This window comes from Sitophilus oryzae, unplaced genomic scaffold (assembly GCF_002938485.1).
Source record: "Sitophilus oryzae breed Bouriz unplaced genomic scaffold, Soryzae_2.0 scaffold_907_pilon_pilon, whole genome shotgun sequence".
NCBI lineage: Eukaryota > Metazoa > Arthropoda > Insecta > Coleoptera > Curculionidae > Sitophilus > Sitophilus oryzae.
In genome coordinates this window covers 1,155,908-1,176,553 of record NW_022147536.1, presented here as the reverse complement: position 1 = coordinate 1,176,553, position 20,646 = coordinate 1,155,908, and the positions used below count along the sequence as shown (strand labels likewise).

Below are 20,646 nucleotides of genomic sequence, written 5' to 3'. Positions count from 1 at the left end.
TTTATTATTCTTTGAAGGATAATTGAGGAAGATATATTTCCTTATGATGTCACTAAATAAACCCTTGTATAAAATTTTATACTGTCTGGTTTATAATGTTATAGTATTGCATTTTCGTACAGCAAACTTTCATTCCCTATTCTACTCCCTAAGTGTATAAATTTCATAAATTCGCTTTATCTTTGTGTCAATTTTTATGTGTATAATCCAGAGGTCACCAAGTTTTATATAAATTTTTACTAACTTTACCCATTTGGTTAATGAATTTCAAAAATTTCTTCTAATTCTTTTTGTAGGATTTCATTCTTCTAGACCAAATAGTAAGAAATTTTCATACAACAAACTGTTCCGACATAATTTTACTCTCTAAGAGGATGAATTCCTAAAATCGCTTTGTGTAGCTAATTCACTAATGTCGTTTAAACGAACCTTTGTGCTAATATTTATGTATGTAAAGCTGGCGGCATGAACTCACTCTAAAATATCTAAAAACGTTATATATAATCTAACTGACACACCACTGACAATGACAAATAATTTATTTCTGGAGGTATTGTGTGTAGGTGTTTTTCAGGTATGTTTTAGTATTTAGTCGTTTTATACAAAGAAATAGCCATTAAGCACTATAAAAATACTTCATAACAAATCTACACATATATACTTTTCATTTAAAAAAAGAATCATCAAGATTGGTAAAGCGGTTTCGGCGGGATGGATGCAACAAAAAAACCCTTTGAGCTTTTATATATGTATGGATTAATTATTTTTCCAACATATTTTACTTTGCAAATTTTTATAAATAGTCAGACTCGCCAATATCGTACTCCGTGTCCAGCCTGTTTAGCCAAACGTAGGCCGATTCCTCTTCGACGGCGTCGTGACCCTGGCCGAAGGAAGAGTCTTGAAGACGCTCATCCGCGCATAGGAATAAGTTGACTGCGTAGCGTATTGCGTATTAATCGATTCTGAAATTTTCTATCTCGTGTATAACATGTTCGCAAGTTTATTATTTTAATCTCGATTTTAATGGATAAATGTGTGAAATGCCACCTGAATATCTTCCGCCATGACATGTTTTACTTTTTGTTATGGTAAAGTGATTTGTATAAACTTTATTCAATAACGTATATTTTCCTCCATTTGTGATTTTTTAATTTTAAGCGAAAATTAAGTATAACATTTTAGGAAAAAGAAACACTGTAATATTTAAAAGAATAAGAAGAAATTAGTCTTATTTTGAAAGGAAAATATAGAAAAAACTCTTTTTATAGAAAAAGTCTTTATGCTAACCAGAATCCGGTGACATATACGCGGTCTCACCGGAAACATTACTCACGAAATATCCTCCTTGGAGTGTTTGGGTTAAGGGGTGTATAATAAATTAATCCTTGTTTTATAATAAAAACCATAAAACATTTATTTGTGAGTAAAATAATGCAATGGTTGGATATCTCTCCTTTATAATTAGGTGACTAAAAATACACTAAAATAATTAGAAAAAAAATCTTGTACTTATTTAGTAATTACGTCAATATTAATTAATTGACTTTCTAGTCTATTTTATTTTATGTACAAATATATTATTAAATTTTAAGCATTAAGTAATAAAACACTTTGTGCCCTCTTATATCGTAAAAGGTTACGAAATATACTCCTGGTTACACCCCTTACAGAAAACAGTGTAAGGGGTGTAAATAAATTGTATAATCACTGTTTTTTATAATAAAAACTATAAAATATTTCTTATTTGTGAGATTAAAAAAACAAAACAATGCATTGGTTAAAATAAGTACATTCAATACTGTTTTCAATTGTTAATTCAATAATGTGTTATAACATAATATAGCCATTACTATTATACTATTATTATTAAAATAATATGTGTGTAACATATTTCTTTAACGAATTAACCTGTAACAGACATTTATATGCCCAGTATATTTTTGTTTAACAAACCAATCAGGAAAAATCCAAAACCTACCGTTATAGGAGGTATAAGACGATTAAACTTATATAATGACAACTACTTATCGGATAACAAATTAATTACTACTGTCAGCTAGTTCAGCTACTGTCTAGGTAGAATTTACCTAGAGTACCTACACCTACCTATGATGATGTAGGTAGATTAAAGCTTATTTTGACGTTACCTCTCACTTCGGTGTCACAAGCTGAATTTTTCAGGGATGGAAGTACAGTACATCACAGTACATGATATGGGGACCCTTATTCCGAAAGTAGTACAAAATTAAACAGGGTAAAAAGGCACTATCATCAAAAATCGATATATTAATACCACCGTATAGAGAAAACAAATACTTATTTTTTGATCCAGTACAGAATAAAGTCTTCGTAGGGAGTAATTTTTTATAATTATTTACAAAAAAACATTTCCATTAGCGCTTATGACCAAAAAAAAACTTTAAACATGAATAATCATTTCAATCATGCGAAAATTTGGTTTAAAAATAGAGATTTTTTTTTAATATAACTTTCATTTAACGAAAAACGAAGGCCTAAATGAAAAAAAGAAACAATTTAAAAGTTTCGCTCATGTCTTGACAAGGTATCAAAGCAAACCCCATATTTTTTGCTTTTAAACTAATAAAGATATATCAATAAACAATTAGCGATGTAATGGTTTTTGCGCGCGCTGGCCGACTGCCGCCGCTGCGCCGAGATTTCCTATACCCTTGTATATATGACGTCATGGTGTGGCAAATGTAGCATTTTAATTCGATTTGGGCTCCCTTATATAGGATAACAGAAACATTTTCAATGTTAATATGCGATAATTGTTTTTGGTTCAGGGTGCTACAAATTCGAGGTACGAGCATTGGTATCTCGGAAACCGTAATAGATACGAACATGGTTAAATTGGGGCAAAGTTGCGCTTTGGGATGTCCACCAAGATGCCATCAAAAAAGTATTAAAAATTTCAAGGATTGCTGAGATTTTTGGAAAAAAACGGATATTTTTGAAAATCAATTTTATTTTTTCCTATCGTTACTTTTTAGAAAATCAAAAAACGAATTGCACATTCTCATAGCCACTTTATTAGGGCTCTCTGATAGTATTTTTAGATTTTCAAATCAGCTGATAATTTGTGAGGCCAACTTATTTTTTTTTTTAAATACGGACCTGCATTTTTTATTTCAGATTTTGAAAGAACTCGCCCTCCTCAGTACAATGATATGCCACACTTAATCTAGATCTATTCAAAGCCAAAAATAAAATTTAACGAAAAATAAATTTGTGCAATAGGGAGGCTGGTAACCCTTTCGAACATGTAGACTACCTAAAGCATTAGAAACTAGTTTGTAGAACTTAATTTATTCATAATAACTACGATTAATATTATGCAAATTATTAGATCGTACACTGAGAATTTCAAATTCACAATAAGAAAAGTTAAAAATAATATCTTTAAATTGCTGATCTGGATATTATTTATTTGAATCTTTCAATTGGCTTAATTTTTCTTATTCAATGTTAATTAGCACTGATCAATATTGCTGCAATGAGTATAATCAGATTAAATAATTTACAAAACAGAGTCGGACTTGAGTTTTTTTTGTTTTGGTTTTGTGTTGTTAAGGTACCCAAAACAAAAAAAAATATAAAGTGTGGCATATCATTGTACTCAGGAGAGTACTGAGTTCTTTCAAAATCTGAAATGCATTAAAGAATAAAAAATGCAGGTCCGTATTTAAAAAAATTAAGTTAGCCTCAAATTATCAGCTAATTTGAAAGTATAAAAATACTATCAGATAGCCCTAATAAAGTGGCTATGAGAATGTGCAATTAGTTTTTTGATTTTCTAAAAAGTATCGACAGGAAAAAATAAAATTAGTTTTCAAAAAAATCCGTTTTTTCAAAAAAAATCAGCAATCCTTGAAATTTTTAAAACTTTTTTGATTGCATCTTGGTGAACAGCCCAAGGCGTAACTTTGCCCCAATTTAACTATCTTCGTATCTATTACGGTTTCCGAGATACCAATGCTCGTACCTCGAATTTGTAGCACCCTGTATACATATAATAGAGAATACGCCTGGATTATTGAGGCGTCGCGCGTCGGGATTACTGAAGCACTTAAATGTATTTCTTTAAAAACTCAAAAATTGACATTTTATTAAAAAACTATCCTTTATTAATCAAAATTATAGAAAAAAAACTATTTTTCCCATAAAACCTGATTCCTCGTTTCGTTGCAGTTATGTTTGGTTTGGTTTTAATTTTGGTTGGCAAATGTTTTACAGAAAACCTTACCTAATCTATAACAATTGTGGCTTTAACCCATCCCTGGCGTTGTTGGGATCTGCCAAATGTGGTCGTTTCCCAGTCGCCTACTATCGGACTGTCACAGCCGCAATAAAAGTGGTCGCTTACGTCATAGAGGTCGACACTGGCAGGCGTAGGCGCCGTTCGTGAGCAATTCTATCGTGCATGAGGATATTAATTTGTTCTTTGAAAAAAATACCATCTCATTTTTTATTATTATAATTTTATCGATCACTTCGGTTTCTTAGATTTCACCTAAGATACACACACCGGAAAAGTCTAGGGATTTACATTTTTATCCAGCCATCGTCAGTAATTTTATTATTTGCATTTCTGATATAATAAAATTAAAATAAACAAATAGTTTACAGGACGTATTGGAAATAAAAATGCGAAATTTACCGAATTTTTCAAATTTACCTTGATTTTTATTGAACTCAAAAAAATTCACACATTTTTTTTATTCTAAACTGCGAATTAAAAAAAAAGATAAAACCATTTTTACTTAATAAAGGGTATGGCCTCCTCTACTGTTCATTACAGCCCTACATCGTCTCTCCATGCTCCTGATCAGGTTGTCGATCTCTTCTTGAGGTACAGCCTGCCACGCTGCATTCACGGCCCGAACCAGATCCCTACGAGTTTCACGAGGCATACCCATTCTCAAAATTCTTCTTTGGACCGCGTCCCATACGTGCTCGATGGAGTTGAGGTCAGGAGATTGTGTCGGCCAGGGTAAGATGTTTAATTGATGAGCATTGATAAACTCACTTACCACTCTGGCTGTATGAGACCGTGCATTAACATGCATGAGAATGAAGTTTCTCCCTAAAATCATTGGCATATGGTAACACGACAGGCTCAAGAATTAAATCACGATATGTGATTCCTGTTAGAAACCTTTCATGAAAAACGAGATCGGTTTTTTGGCCTAACTGGACTCCTCCCCAGACCATAACTGTTCCACCTTGATAAGGGTGCACTTCCTGAACATGATCCAACCGAATAAGATTTCCCGGTTCTCTCCATACCCTAAGCTTTCTCGAATCCGGATGAATTCCAAAGCGTGACTCATCCGTGAAGAGAACATTGACCCATTGTCCATTCAACCACTGAACATGATCTTGAGCCCACAAATATCGTACCTCTCGATTTTCTCTCGTTAAGGGTTGAGCTCTCCAGGGGCGTCTGCTTCTTAAGTTGACCTCTCTTAATCTATTGCGAACAGTGTCAGGACTAACGGTTACATTATGTGTTTCCTGGAGAATTAAACTAAGCTCTGGTGCTGTAAGAGTCGGTCGGCGTCGAGCATTTAATTGTAAAAAAATGATCTTGCTGAGGGGTAGTAATGCGATGTCGCCTTGTGTGCCTTTCAGCAACATCACCACTTTCACGATAGCGTGCACTTAATCGCGATATTACACTTTGCGTTGTATTTAATGCTCCAGCTACGTCGATTTGGCGCATTCCAGCTTCAAGCATACCCATAGCCCTTAGCATTTCGTCTCTGTTAAGATGTCTACGCTCCATAATGTCGTTTAATACTAAACAGAGTTATTTGAATGAATTTTGGCCAGTTATCATAAAAACATAGCCAGTACAGGTTAAATTCGAAAAAGTGATGCTAGGTGCTTTTTATACATTTGACAAAAAATGCACAAACACTTCTGCAAATATCCCAAATTTAGAAGAAATAACTAGTGTGACTACTTCGTTTCAATCGAAGTAGAAAGAATCGGCCTACAAATATGTGGTTGTTTATTCAAAACATTTATTTTTAACTTTAATAAAATGATATCTCTAGATTTTTCCGGTGTGTGTATTATACGTATTTGTTAATGCAAGTTAATACCGTGAAAAGTGATAATTAGGGGGCTAACTTGATTTTTCCTTGATTTAAACAAGGACAATCTTCGAGTTTTTAACAACAACGGGGTTTTTAACAACACACTGTCTGTTCAGTGAACACCTCAGTAGATTTAATTTAACACCTCATCACTGAGTGCACCGAGAATACAACCATTCATACCATAAACTTTGGCACGACTGATATCAAAGATGGAGAACTAATTTCTGTAAAACCGTCTCAGATACTGGCTTACTCGTCAAACCCCTGACACTGTACGATGAGTTGTAACTGAAGAAAGGGGGACAATAGATCTACAGCATGTCCTCGGATTGTCTTTACAAAAGGAAGAACATTTTTGTTGTTGACGTTTTCAGAAAAAATTCTTCATTCTTTCACCTTTGACACAGATCAATGCTCGGATCAATAAATAATATCTATTCTTATCGAACATAATGAAGATGTTTCGGGATTACCGAATAATATTTTTACCTGACACAAAATGCGTTACCCAGCAACACTACGACTCCGAAGGTTAGGCAACACTACGACTCTGAAGGAGGAGTAGTGTTGCCGGTGTCGCATTGAGTGTCAGGCGAAAGTATTAGGTAATCCCGAAACATCGAGTTGTATTCAAAAGATTATACAACGAAATAAAGTACATATATCGTTCTTATCTTAAACATTTTTATTATAATAATTATTATTTTGTGGAACTGACTTATTAATATTATCGCTCACCTGTTTACTCATGAGTACTTTTTGACATAATTAAAAGTCCCCACCACGATATTTCCACTAAAAACCCTACCAAACGTCCTCAAACTGCCCCATACCAGCACCTCGCGACCCTTCACACCGACGCGGACGGAGAGATCTTTCGCTTCACTAACTATTGATGGAAAATCGAATATTTTCATTAGATTCGATTCGAATTAATTCAATCTAGAAGGCGTCGCTGGGTGTCCAAATAGGGACACCAGTCAATGTCAGATGCGAGTAAGACCAGAGAGCGAGACAAGGATATGTAGCGTGGTAATACAATAGATATTAAAAAAGATAGATAGAGTGATGTTAGGTCTTAGTTTAAAATATTGAAACAATAATACAGCATAATACAATAAATAGTCTTCTGTATATAACGTTTACAGGTCTTGGGAGTAGCAAGATATAGCTTGCTGTGCTAGAGTTTTTGGTATTCTAGAGAAGTAGTAAAAATGTACCTACGTCCACAGTGCACCGGCTGGCTTATTTCGCGGTAGGTCTTATAGCTTTGTGAATTTGCGCCATTGAAGCAGGTAGTGGACATTAAAGGCTGATTCATGGTACACCGGGCCGTACCCGAGCCGAGCACGTTCCGTGCAGTAGACACCGGGCCACGTCCGGGCCTTCAATATATGCTACACCGAGTGGACAACGGGGATCATGTCCGTGCCGATTATATTCTAGAAAACAGTGTTGCCGCAGTGGTACATTTGTACCAAATTTGATACTTTTAATTCTATTTGGTACAGTGGTACTACATTTTCAAATCAGGATAATTTGGTACAATAATTATTCCCACGCGCACCGAAATTGAATAGATATTTAATAATTATTGTCGTTGATATTGCATTAAACGCGCTTACCGATACCATTCGGAGAAAATCCGCATTAATTAACGACGTATTATAAACGTTGTAATGTCTATAGCGTTGCCTATATTAAATAACCCGAAGAAAAAACTTGAAAATTTACTGTTTCTAACATGCTTCTATATTTGCGTTTTTTTTAAATAAAATTTAAGTTTTCCAAGTATTGTGTGTAGTATTAGAATTACTTAGAATTCTTCAACCTATACATACTTATAATTGGGTTTTCTGAATTTCTATTTCATGTTTTTCGTCTCGATTTGTGTCTTTCTCCAGGAAGTTTTTTTATGTAGAAATTTATGAAGAAATTCACAGCGACCAAACCGGTTAAAGTCATATGCAGATGTATTTTGTTGTGCTTTAAAAAATTGTACCAAAGTGGTACATTTTTAGTTTATAATGTGGTACGCGCTAAAAGTTGGGTGCGGCAACACTGCTAGAAAACAGCCGCTATAGGCCCGTAGATGAACGAAGTATTTAGCCCGGGCGACTCATTTATGTTTGCCGCAACGGGGCCGGACCGTAGCGGATCCGAGGAAAAATGTACACCGACATTTCTCGGACGGGGCACGGACGCGTTCCGGCGAAGCTCGGCCCGTGCTCGGCTTAGCATGAATGCATAAGTATAAATAACATTTGACAATGTTTGGCCGTGCCTTCACCGTCGCACGGCCCCGGCCCGTCACGGTGTACCATGAATCAGCCTTTATACGTATGCATTCATGCTAAGCCGAGCACGGGCCGAGCTTCGCCGGAGCGCGTCCGTGCCCCGTCCGAGAAATGTCGGTGTACATTTTTCCTCGGATCCGCTACGGTCCGGCCCCGTTGCGGCAAACATAAATGAGTCGCACGGGCTAAATACTTCGTTCGTCTACGGGCCTATAGCGACTGTTTTCTAGCAGTGTTGCCGCACCCAACTTTTAGCGCATACCACATTATAAACTAAAAATGTACCACTACAATTTTACAAATTTTTAAAGCACAACAAAATACATCTGCAAATGACTTTAACGGGTTTGGTCGCTGTGAATTTCTTCATAAATTTCTACATAAAAAAACTTCCTGGAGAAAGACACAAATCGAGACGAAAAACATGAAATAGAAATTCCGAAAACCCAATTATAAGTATGTATAGTATGTACCTTGGAAAACTTAAATTTTATTAAAAAAAAACGCAAATATAGAAGCATGTTAGAAACAGTAAATTTTCAAGTTTTTTCTTCGGGTTATTTAATATAAGCAACGCTATAGACATTACAACGTTTATAATACGTCGTTAATTAATGCGGATTGTCTCCGAATGGTATCGGTAAGCGCGTTTAATGCAATATCAACGACAATAATTATTAAATATCTATTCAATTTCGGTGCGCGTGGGAAATAATTATTGTACCAAATCATCCTGGATTTGAAAATGTAGTACCACTGTACCAAACAGAATTAAAAGTATCAAATTTGGTACAAATGTACCACTGCGGCAACACTGTTTTCTAAAATATAATCGGCACGGACACGATCCCCGTTGTCCACTCGGTGTAACATATATTGAAGGCCCGGACGTGGCCCGGTGTCAGAATGAATCAGCCTTTAGCCTTAACTCGGCAATACCATTTGACATCATGGAACTATCCCGTGGGGATCTATTATGTCTTTTTATTAGCTGGTTATAATATTCAATATTAACTGATACAAAAAAAATAATACTCACGTTCATGAAATTAATCGGTTTCATTTTTAATTTGGTAAATATAATACGTTATATACAGGGTGTCATTGAAATGGTGTAAAAAAAATTGGGGGGTGATAGTACTCCTAAAAATAGTAAAAACAGTTCCTATAAGTATAGGGCGGAAATGCATATTAAGGGAGTTAGGGGCACTGAATGGATGAATTTAAAAAACGTTTTTTTTGAAATTGTAGGCTTAAAAAACGAGATAAAACGTCGAAAAAAATCCACTGCCATAAATTTTGACCCTAAATCAAATGGTGATACTGAAAAATTATTTGGAAAAGCGGAAAGTGTAGGAGGTTGTTTCATGAATAACTTTTTTGAGGTTATTTTTTTTGCAACGTAGGTTTATTTTTTGAAAACTACATACTTTTTCCTACAAAAAGGTACTCTTATTGCACATCGCCCAGAGCGATGGTTTTCGAGAAAATTGAAAGCAAAGAGATTGCTCTGATGGGTTGCTAACTGGTTAATCAATATAAACTTATGAAAGTTATGGCGGTTCAAAAGTAACCAAGTAGTAATTAAATAATTAATTGAAAAATCAAAATTTCATGATTTTTAAAACATCTTATTGGTTTAAAAAACGAAATAATCCAATTACCAAAATTCCTTATTAACATAATGCATTCCTTAATTCATTCATAGTAAATGTTCAAAGTGACCACCATTCATTTCAATGTAGACATCTGATCTTCTTCTCCACGATCTGCGTACCCTGTGGAATATCCTTGTTGATGTCCGAATTTGATTGGAACAGTCAATAATGCGTTGCCGTAGTTGCTCTTCAGTATCAATCGGCACTGAGAAAACCAAATTTTTTTAAAAGCAAAAAATATTTTGTTTTTAAAGCAAATAAGATTTTTTAAAAATCATGAAATTTTGTATTTCCAATTAATTATATACTTGGTTACTTTTGAACCGCCATAACTTTCATAAGTTTATGTTGATTAACCAGTTAGCAATCCGTCATAGCAAACCCTTTGCCTTCAATTTTCTCGAAAACCATCGCTCTGGGAGATGTGCAGCACGAGTATAGTAGTTTTTGTAGGAAAAAGTATGTAGTTTTCAATAAATGAACCCACGTTGCAAAAAAATAACCTCAAAAAAGTTATTCACGAAACAACCACCTATCCTTGCAAAAACTACCCTTTCCGCTTTTCCAGATAATTTTTCAGTATCACCATTTGATTTAGGGTCAAAATTTATGGCAGAGGATTTTTTTTCGAAATTTTATCTCGTTCTTTAAGCTTACAATTTTAAAACAACCGTTTTATAAATTCACCCTTTCAGTGCCCCTAACTCCCTTTATATGTATTTTCCACCCTATACTTATAGGAACTTTTTTTTACTATTTTTAAGAGTACTATCACCCCCCGATTTTTTTACTCCATTTCAATGACACCCTGTATATGATAATTATTATCAATGTATTCTTAGAGGTCTACATCCAGTACTTTACCTGATATCGTCCTCTCTTAATAAAAATAGTCCAATTTCTTACATTTTTGATATAACATATCACATAGGTCTATTTTCTTTAAGGCACTATTTGAGAATAGATGTCTATATGGTTTATTGTTTATAGATAAAACAATACACCATACACCTTCTTGGTATTGTGTTGTACGACAAGTACTAATAAATATCATTGTATAAGGCGTTTAAATTAAAGATTGTTTATAACATAGTTGCACATTTTTGTAACACACATTTTGAAATACTTAAGTCGATTGAATGTCATGTCCAAATTATCAGATTTTTTACTTTTTATTTTTATGGAAAAATGTTTAAATTTTTTAGCAAAAATCTAATTGAATTAAAAATTAATTAATTATTTAATAATAGCAACAAAAAGAATCATTGAATGGTATAAATTTGTTCCCATATTCCTACCAATTATTGAAGAAACAAAAAACAACAATCCTTTTGAGATGAACCGCCTATTTAAAAGTAAACATATACTTCTTTAAATTCAAAACATTCATTTTTAAGACACTCTGTATAGGCTTGGTGCATTCTCCGCCGGTGCTGCCAACGCCGGAGAACTCGTAAATAACGAACGCATACATACAAATCTCTATCTATCTATTCAGCCTCTTAGATCCATCGTTGGACATAGGCCTCCCCCAATCTCTTCCACTCTTCACTCTCTGTCGCCGTGCTCATCCATCTTGTGCCTGCATGTTTCCTCAGATCGTCCGCCCATCTCATCTGAGGTCTTCCTCTACTTCTTCTATTCTCCCAGGGCCTCCAGTTTACGATGCATTTGTTCCATCGATCAACCTTCTGTCTGACATTGTGACCGGCAAACTCGTGTCTAAGTGCAGGGAGTACACATGGATTATATACTTTGGTTTTGAGGTACTGTGGATATCTTTTGTTTTTTAATATGTAACTTAATTTTCCAAATGCTGCCCAGGCCAGTCTTACTCGTCTCTTTATTTCAGCTGTTTGGTTTTCTTTTTTCAGTTTAATCATTTGTCCCAGATATATGTACTCTTCAACTCGTTCTATTTTTTCTTGGTTTATTCTGGTTGTTATGTTTTCATCTGTGTTTGTTATGATTTTAGTTTTAGTGTAGTTCATATTTAGACATATTCTTCTAGCTGCTGTATCCAGTTATTCCAGCATTTCTACCAGTTCTTCTTTCTTTTCTGTTATTAAGGCGATATCATCCGCATATCTTAGGTGATTCAAGTGTTGTCCACATATTTTGATACCTTTTTCTTCCCAGTCTAAATTGAAAAAATTTGAAAACGTATTCTAATGCCTGGTTAAAGTGTTTAGGTTTTTATTGTGTCACCCTGTCTGACACCTCTTCCTATGCGAAATGGCTTTGTTCCTTCGTGGATTTTAATTGTTGTTGCTGCTTTGCTATATATGTTATTGTTAATGGCTATTAAGTCTGCGTATCTGTAGTCTATCCTGCTAATTATTAAGGAATTTTTTACTGCCCAGTGCTCAATACTATCAAAAGCCTTTTCAAAATCTACAAATGCAATATATATTGGGATGTTGTATTCATTGGCTCGTTCTATTAGTATTTTCATAGTTAATAAGTGGTCAACTGTACTGTATCCTTTTCTGAAGCCTGCTTGTTCTTTTGCTTGGTATCCGTCAAATTTTGTTGTTAGTCTATCGGTTAATATTACAGCAACAAACGGCATAGAAACTAACATTAAAAATGACATTATAAAAATCACACAGATGTTCTATACAGAACTATACGAAACAAAACGGGAACCGCCGATAGACACCGTAAAGAAACTCCAAACAAAAATAAGAAACGTAAACTCAGAACTACAACCTGAAATAAGCAGATCGGAAATAAAGAGAGCATTGAAGAAAATAAAAAACAACAAATCACCTGGAAAAGACGGAATAACAACAGAAACGCTAAAGTACCGAGGAAAAGCTGTAGTTAATACTCTTTATATTATTCTCCTGAATAAAATCCTAATAGAAAAAATAATCCCAAACGACTGGAAGGAATCCATAACCACCATCCTACATAAAAAAGGTGATAGTGCAGATCTAAAAAACTATCGTCCTATCTAATTCCTTAACGTAATTTATAAGCTCTTCACGAAAATACATACAAATACACGGGTTTAAATGGCGAGTAAATAAAAAAAATAGTATACATTATTCTAAAAGTGTTAGAAAGTGTAATTTGTGGAAATTCTAAACAAAAAAATAAAAATGTAAATATTTTGATATCTTCCTAACCTAACCCAACCTAACTTGCATTATAATTTATTATTCCAGTTAAAAAAAAAAGATGAGTTCAACTAAGGTAGCGAGCATGGTTTCATCACGGTTTTGCTAGTTGGATTGGAGTTGTTTCGGTTATATCGAAATTTTTAAAGGTACATAATTTAGCCTGTGTTCTGCAATGTATGTTTTATTTGTAATTTTATGACGTAATTTTTTTTGAATTGATTTGTATTGTATGACTTTTTTTATTATCTGTATATTTGTTTTTGTGTTGTTTTGTTTTGCGAATGCTTTGTTGATGAAGCTGTTTGCTGTTGGGCTTTTTGTAAAATTAAGGGTTGTTTTTTTTTAATTTTAGAAGATGTTCATAAAACATTTAATCACTAGTTGATTAAAAAAGTATACCATTAATATTGCAAATTATATAGTATCTATCTATTTAATTTTTTGATTATGTACTCACTTGTTTCGTCGAACTGCTTGAATCCATTTTTGCTATTGATCAAATCGGCGTAAGAAATTATGAAGCTATAAAATGTTGTTTCAGGAGAGTTGAATATCCGGGAAAGTTGAGTTATTGAATGTTATTGCACCTAACAAAGCCCCTTTACACGTTAAAATTTTTTTGGGCAATTTTATTAACATTTGAAATTGTCACAACACAACAAGACGCCTAGTTCGAATTCTTTTTCACTCATTTTTTACTACCCGAAACAGCGTTAGACCACAAACCTCGTACCTGAGTGTTTTATAGTCTCAGTAACTGCACTAGCAGAAAACTAAAATATGTATTTAAATATATTATGACAAAACCCCGATTTCAATGTTATTACTTGAGTCTAGTCCCAGCAAGGCAACTATTAAGCTTGACCAATCACGTTAGAGTTTTTGACAAAAGCCGATGCAGAATAGCTGTGGCGCACTATATAATTTATTACAAACAAATAAAGAAAATCAATGAATATCTAAAAAACAAATATAAATTAGTAAAAACCAACCAGCCCCACCAACTAACCAACCCAAGCAGCATTTGGACGTCGGGACAACGTTGTGTCACGCGACCAAACGTCGGGGCGCAACGTCGGCACAACCTCTTGCCAACCCTAGTCTGCACTAGTTTGGAGAATAATTTTTGGGTCGAAACGACATTGGATACCGACGTTGGCTTGAAGCCTAATTTAGTACAAACTGCAACGTTGTTGAAAATCCTAATTCACAGAAATACAAAACTAATATGGCGTCTAAGTCGCGTTTTATCCTAAATTGGGATAATTATAGTAAAAATATTATTTTTATGATTTAGTTAGAGACATATGTCAGATGGCAGTGAAGGAAAACAAAACAAAAGTATTTAATATTCTATAACTTTAAAATTATATCTATTTACTGCGCGTACTGTTCTAAAAGTGTCCATGTATATTCTTTTTGTAATTTTGAAAATCCTAATTCACAGAAATACAAAACTAATATGGCGTCTAAGTCGCGTTTTATCCTAAATTGGGATAATTATAGTAAAAATTATTTTTTTATGATTTAGTTAGAGACATATGTCAGATGGCAGTGAAGGAAAACAAACAAAAGCGTTGTTTTAAATGTGGAGGATGTTTGAAGATCATAATTATTGATTACTTTAACCGACTCGATAACTCGTTACCCAAGGCAAAAAGTTAAACGCAAACAACTTTATTGATAAATGTATTGTTTCTACTTTGAAAAATACTAATGATAAGCACTTTTCAAAAATTAAAGAAGTTTTAAAAATTTTCTTGAATTTTTTTTAGTAAAATGAGAATAATTTATTCGCAGAAAAAAAAAAATTTGTTTCCGCGTGTTTTTAGGGTCAAATATTTCAAGTTAATGTACAAAAAAGCAGAATTGCTATTTTAGGAACGAAACATTTTTTATTTAACAACATGGCGGCTTTCACTTTGTTGTTTTGGAGATTAAGATGGAGTAGTTCGAGTAGTCGCATACTGGACAATAAAGTCGCAGTTCGGCCTTAACAGGTAGTATACTAGTCGCAAGATTGCCTAATAGTCAGTCTAGCTTGTGCCGTATCTATAATCTAAATAAACGAAAGTGGATAAACTATCGGTAATATATTATGTCGATGTATTAAATTTAGTTTTATATGTACCTTTCTTATGTCCCATTTTTAATTAAGTTTTTTTTATAAAAACAAAACAGCACTGAACTGTCTGACTGAACAGAACAATGAAAGTGAAAATTTAAGATTTAAGGTTATGGTTCAAGCTGACAAAAATATAAAAGTGACTCGACGTCCTACCAAATGTAAGCAATAAGGAAATCTAAAACAACGTTGGAATTAGTAAACAGACGACGTTTGCATAACGTTGAATAGGTCCTGAAACTGACGTCGAAAAAACTATATTGTCCAACGTTGTAACTACGTTGTCCGAATCACCTAAAGATCGCTTAAGCAAAAAGCATTACAAGACAACGTTTATTCGACGTCGCAGAAGCTTCCTACTTTGCTGTAGTACCGAGTCCAACGTCGGCTCAACGTTATAAAAAACGTTGCTGTGGCGCACTATATAATCTATTACAATACCCAAGGTAAAGAAAAATCAATTTGTAACTAAAAAACGTTATAAATTAGTAAAAACCACCAGCCCAAGTCCAACTAACCAATGAATTAACACCCTCCAAAAAAACACGCTAACCAAAGCTGTTGCCTTACCAAATAGTTACCTTGCTTGAGCTAGACGCAAATATATTATTGTAATGCGATCGACATGACGCGACGGCGCGGCGCGGCGGCGCAAAAAGGAGTATTTTTTAGATCTAGTTGGCCAAAATTGATTTCCGAAAATCACGCGTAGATAAAAAGATACGGTTCTCAAACAATGCCAGAGAGACCCCCCGCTCCGAACCCAGTGTTTATGGTGCCGCACTCCACCATAAAATCGAATGCATCAATCGGTTTTCGGACGTTAAACAGCCGTAACTGTTTCGAACTGTTTTCTGTGTAAAAAACGTGACTTTTAGAAGTGTTGTATATTTTTGGTGTATTCTCAAGACTAAAGTCTCATAGATTCTGAAATGGCAGGTAATTTTACCTTTATTTCCATATTAGGGTTTTTGTTTATTATCGGTTTCTTATGCGTTTATTACTTTATATTAAAAAATCTTGTACTTTTGTCTGTGTTATGAAAAGATATTATAACTGAAAGTGTTTTGTTGTACTTCAGGGTTCGTCCCGGTAATGATTTTTGTAGAGATGATAAATAAACAGTATTCCCTTCCTAAAAATCATATATTCAAGGTCCAGTATACTCCACCTATTGATTAATTAAATATTTAAAGCTTACTGTTTTGCAAAATGTAAAAAAAATAATAATCTCCTGCTGATCTGCTGATACTTTCTATGGTCTGTGGCATTCAAGTTATTAGTAATTTTGCATTTTCCTTTATTTTAGGACCATCTGGCCATTAGGGCAATGACTCGTAGAGAAATATTTGACTTGATGAGTGCACAAAATCGCCTCGATATTAACGAGAAGTTAGAATTTGTCGAAAATCATTTTGCAACATTGGAGCCTTATAGCGACGAACAAATTAAGGAAATAAAGCATAAATTTTCATATGTGAAGTCCGAAATAAAGCGTCACTGGATTGCAGCAAAACAACGACCGGACCAATTCGGGAAAAATAATCAGACATGGCTAAGGGGAGTGTTTGAGCTGCCAAAGTTACAGACAAAGCCAGGACGACCGAAAAAGTTATTTGAAGAGGCTAGCGAACGAACTAAAAGACGCAAGACTGAAGAACTTCGATTGTCTGGTAGTCCTAGTAAAATTATTTATGCATTTATCTTAGTACCTACCAAAATTATATGCTGTAAAGTAATAATATCACACATTTTTTTTAATATACGTAGATTTAACCAAAATATAGTATTTTGAAACGATTTTCAGTGTTAAATAATTTTGGCCAGGTAGATTCAGCAAATACTCCTCTGTGCGGCGTGAACTATTTATTGATAATTTCTGATTTCTGCCGTAGAGTGCGCTGCGGTCGGAATTTGTTGAAATCAACTGTTATGCACCAAGCCTATACAGATGAGGTAAAATTGTAAAATATCTATTCCTAGTCTTCAATGTTGCATAAAAGTAATGAATCTAATTTAAAAATTACATTGCTATATAGTTTGATCCACGCACTTTTGTAGGTACACTTTGTATTTGCATACCTATTAATGCTGTGCTTTTATCTTCCGTTATATAAATATTTTGGAATATTTCAATATTATTGATTTAACGTTTCGAGTGGGCCGGCGTTGGCCAACAAAAAGAGAATCGTAAATACCAACGCCAATTTTCGAATGCCAGGACTGTGTCAATGAAAAACCTCTATAAAATATATTAAGCAGTGAGGTGACGACACTTGAATAATAGAAATAGATCGTTCAAAAATTTTTATAGCTTATTGAGAATGTCCAAATATGTTAACTTAACAGTCGAGCGTATTTAAGTTTGGTAAATTTGTTCTTCAATAGATTTCTGAAGGTATAACAGGGTGTCATTGAAATGGTGTAAAAAAAAGTTCCTATAAGTATAGGGCGGAACATGCATATTACGGGAGTTAGGGGCACTGAAAGGGTGAATTTAAGAAACGGCTGGTTTGAAATTGCAGGCTTAAAAAACGAGATAAAATTTCGTAAAAAAATGCTCTGCCATAAATTTTGACCCTAAATTAAATGGTGATACTGAAAAATTATTTGGAAAAGCGGAAAAGGTAGTTTTTGCAAGGGGAGGGGTTTGTTTCGTGAATAACTTTTTTGAGGTTATTTTTTTTGCAACGTGGGTTCATTTTTTGAAAACTATATACTTTTTCCTACAAAAAAGGTACTCTTGTTGCACATCGCCCAGAGCGATAGTTTTCGAGAAAATTGAAGGCAAAAGTTTGCTCTGATGGGTTGCTAACTGGTTAATCAACCTAAACTTATGAAAGTTATGGCGGTTCAAAAGTAACCAAGTAGTTATCAAATAATTAATTGAAAAATCAAAATTTCATGATTTTTAAAACATCTTATTGCTTTAAAAAATGAAATAATCCACTAGATTTCTACTTCTGGGGCCACTTGAAAGCTTTAGTTTACTCAGTGCCGATTAATACTGAAGAGCAACTACGGCAACGCATTATTGACTGTTCCAATCAAATTTGGACAACACCGAGGATATTCCACAAGGTACGCAGATCTTGGAGCAGATGTCTGCATTGAAATGAATGGTGGACTTTAAACATTTACTATGAATGAATTAAGGAATGCATTATTTTAATAAGAAATTTTGGTAATTGGTTTATTTCGTTTTTAAAGCAATAAGATGTTTTAAAAATCATGAAATTTTGATTTTCCAATTAATTATTTAATAACTACTTGGTTACTTTTGAACCGCTATAACTTTCATAAGATTATGTTGATTAACCAGTTAGGAACCCATCAGAGCAAACTCTTTGTCTTCAATTTTTTACCTATATACTAAAGTGCTTCGTTTGTCCGCTAGAGGGCATCAAACTTTAAAAAAATAAACACATTTTTTCAGATATTGTAAGAACCGTTATTCCGATTTAAATGAGATTTCGGGTGTCTATGTTTTGCTAAGTGCTTTAACATTTGACTTTTTCAAAAATCAAGAAAATCTACGGAAAGGGTGAGAACTACCCCCACCCCTACATAAATTTTAGTATAAATATTTTCCAACTTCTGTAGAAGAAATTCTGTAGTCGGTGGTACAGAATTTCTTTTCGTTAAATAATGCTCCCTCTAGTATTTACTACATTTTTCATCTCTTAAAAAAACGTCACATGGCATAGATTTTGAGAAAAAATTTTATTGGCGAATTTATTTTTCAAAAGCAGACCTACAAAATATACAGGTAGTTCCAATATTCCGTGGACATAGAACAAATACGTATTTTTTTAATCAAAATAAGTTAATTGTACATCATTTACCTTTATACAAAAGAGCTTGGTTTGTCCGGTAGAGGGCATTAATAAAAAATAAACACGAACGTTAATTAATTTTTTTCCATAGCAATTGTTAAAATTGCCTTATATCTATCAAAAATAGTAGATAAAATAGTACTTTAACCGCAAGGGTAGATTAAATGATACTTTAACAGCGAGGATAGGTTAAAAACTTTATTTCTGCTCGCACGTTTTTTAATTGCTTCCATTTTTGAAAATTTTTGTATTCCTTTTCATAAGTTATTCGGAATTTAAATGGAAGTAGTTTGGATATTGCGTTCGTCGCCTCAGCCTGAATATCTGTTGGTAATTTACTTATTTCGTTTTGAGCCATTCCTGACTCCAATTCAGCAATCGACACGAAAGAGAATTAAAAAATATTGACTCAAAACTAACTTACACTTTACTTTACTTACTAACTTAACTAAAAAGACAGCTTTATTTATTTGTCAAATTACATAGAAACCAACGCCAATCCCAAGGACTGTATATATTCTAAAGGACTGTTCGCCGCTGTCATAGTCACCGTGGAATGCTACGTCACGTGCTGACCAGCGCTCCACAGTGCGGCGGATGGTTATTCTAGCGGGACAAAATCTCAAGAGCAATGTTTGGGACTTAAAATCTAAGAACGTAGCAAATGGTCTAATATATAGCAACCGAGATAGCAACTATATGGTTAAATTTATTTATTTATTAACAACTTAATTTATTAATAAACAAATACAAGATAATAAAACTATGATATTATTCGTACATGATACACAAAAACCGTATTTGTTAACTATTGCCAAATACATAAAATTCTGATATCAAAAAACTCTTTAGCAGTTTTTTTTAATTAATTTGTAATCTTGTGACACCCTCTATAATTTATTCTAAAAATATATATTTTATTTTGAAAATAATAAATAAGATAGATATTTTAATTTTAACAATCGGTAATTGTAAATTCATATATAGTAAGTATCTAAGATAATTTTTTAAACTCAGTGCCTTTTGATGGAGTTGTTTTGTTTCTATACTATCCGATTGAAATGAATCTTTTGGGGCTTTCACCTGTTAAACTCCCTGTGACTGTGACTACCTGTGTTGGTAACTATTGGTAACTCAAAAGATCTACATCATTCAATATATCAATATTTGAAAAAAAAGTGAAAGTTTGATATCTGCAGAACAAAGGCACGAAGGATTTTAACAAATAATATATGTACTGTAGAAAAGTACATACCTTTGGCAATCTTCAACATAATTTGGCTTTCTGATAAAATGTATAAGCACTTGTAAATATTTTGTTTTCGTATGATCTCTGCCTTGCTGAGCAGAAAACGACCAAATTTGGTTGATAAAAATGTATCGAAATACAAAGAATATTCATGCATTTTTGTATCAATTGGAATGTCTACTATTTATTCTTATCAGTACACATTTTTTGGCTTATTTCTAA

General features: G+C 33.6%; 2 protein-coding genes across 3 annotated transcripts in view; both read right to left on the bottom strand.

The window, feature by feature from the left end:
* LOC115890696 overlaps positions 1-20,646 on the bottom strand; it is a 317,145-nt gene that overhangs the window by 276,006 nt on the left and 20,493 nt on the right. The window contains exon 1 of one of the 2 annotated variants that reach the window (XM_030911001.1): positions 6,870-7,009. The exons of the other annotated variant lie outside the window; for it this stretch is intronic. The gene's annotated coding sequence lies outside the window, so the exon portion shown is untranslated. Of the gene's footprint in view, positions 1-6,869; positions 7,010-20,646 lie in introns of those variants that run through there. 2 annotated transcript variants of the gene reach the window in all.
* On the bottom strand, positions 11,589-12,077 carry LOC115890677. Its single transcript, XM_030910979.1, has one exon. It carries the CDS (start codon positions 12,075-12,077, stop codon positions 11,589-11,591), a length of 489 nt encoding a protein of 162 aa, XP_030766839.1.

Bases quoted from the DNA above. Each gene is read 5' to 3' on its own strand.
- LOC115890677 (XM_030910979.1), bottom strand. From the start codon at position 12,077: ATGAACTACACTAAAACTAAAATCATAACAAACACAGATGAAAACATA.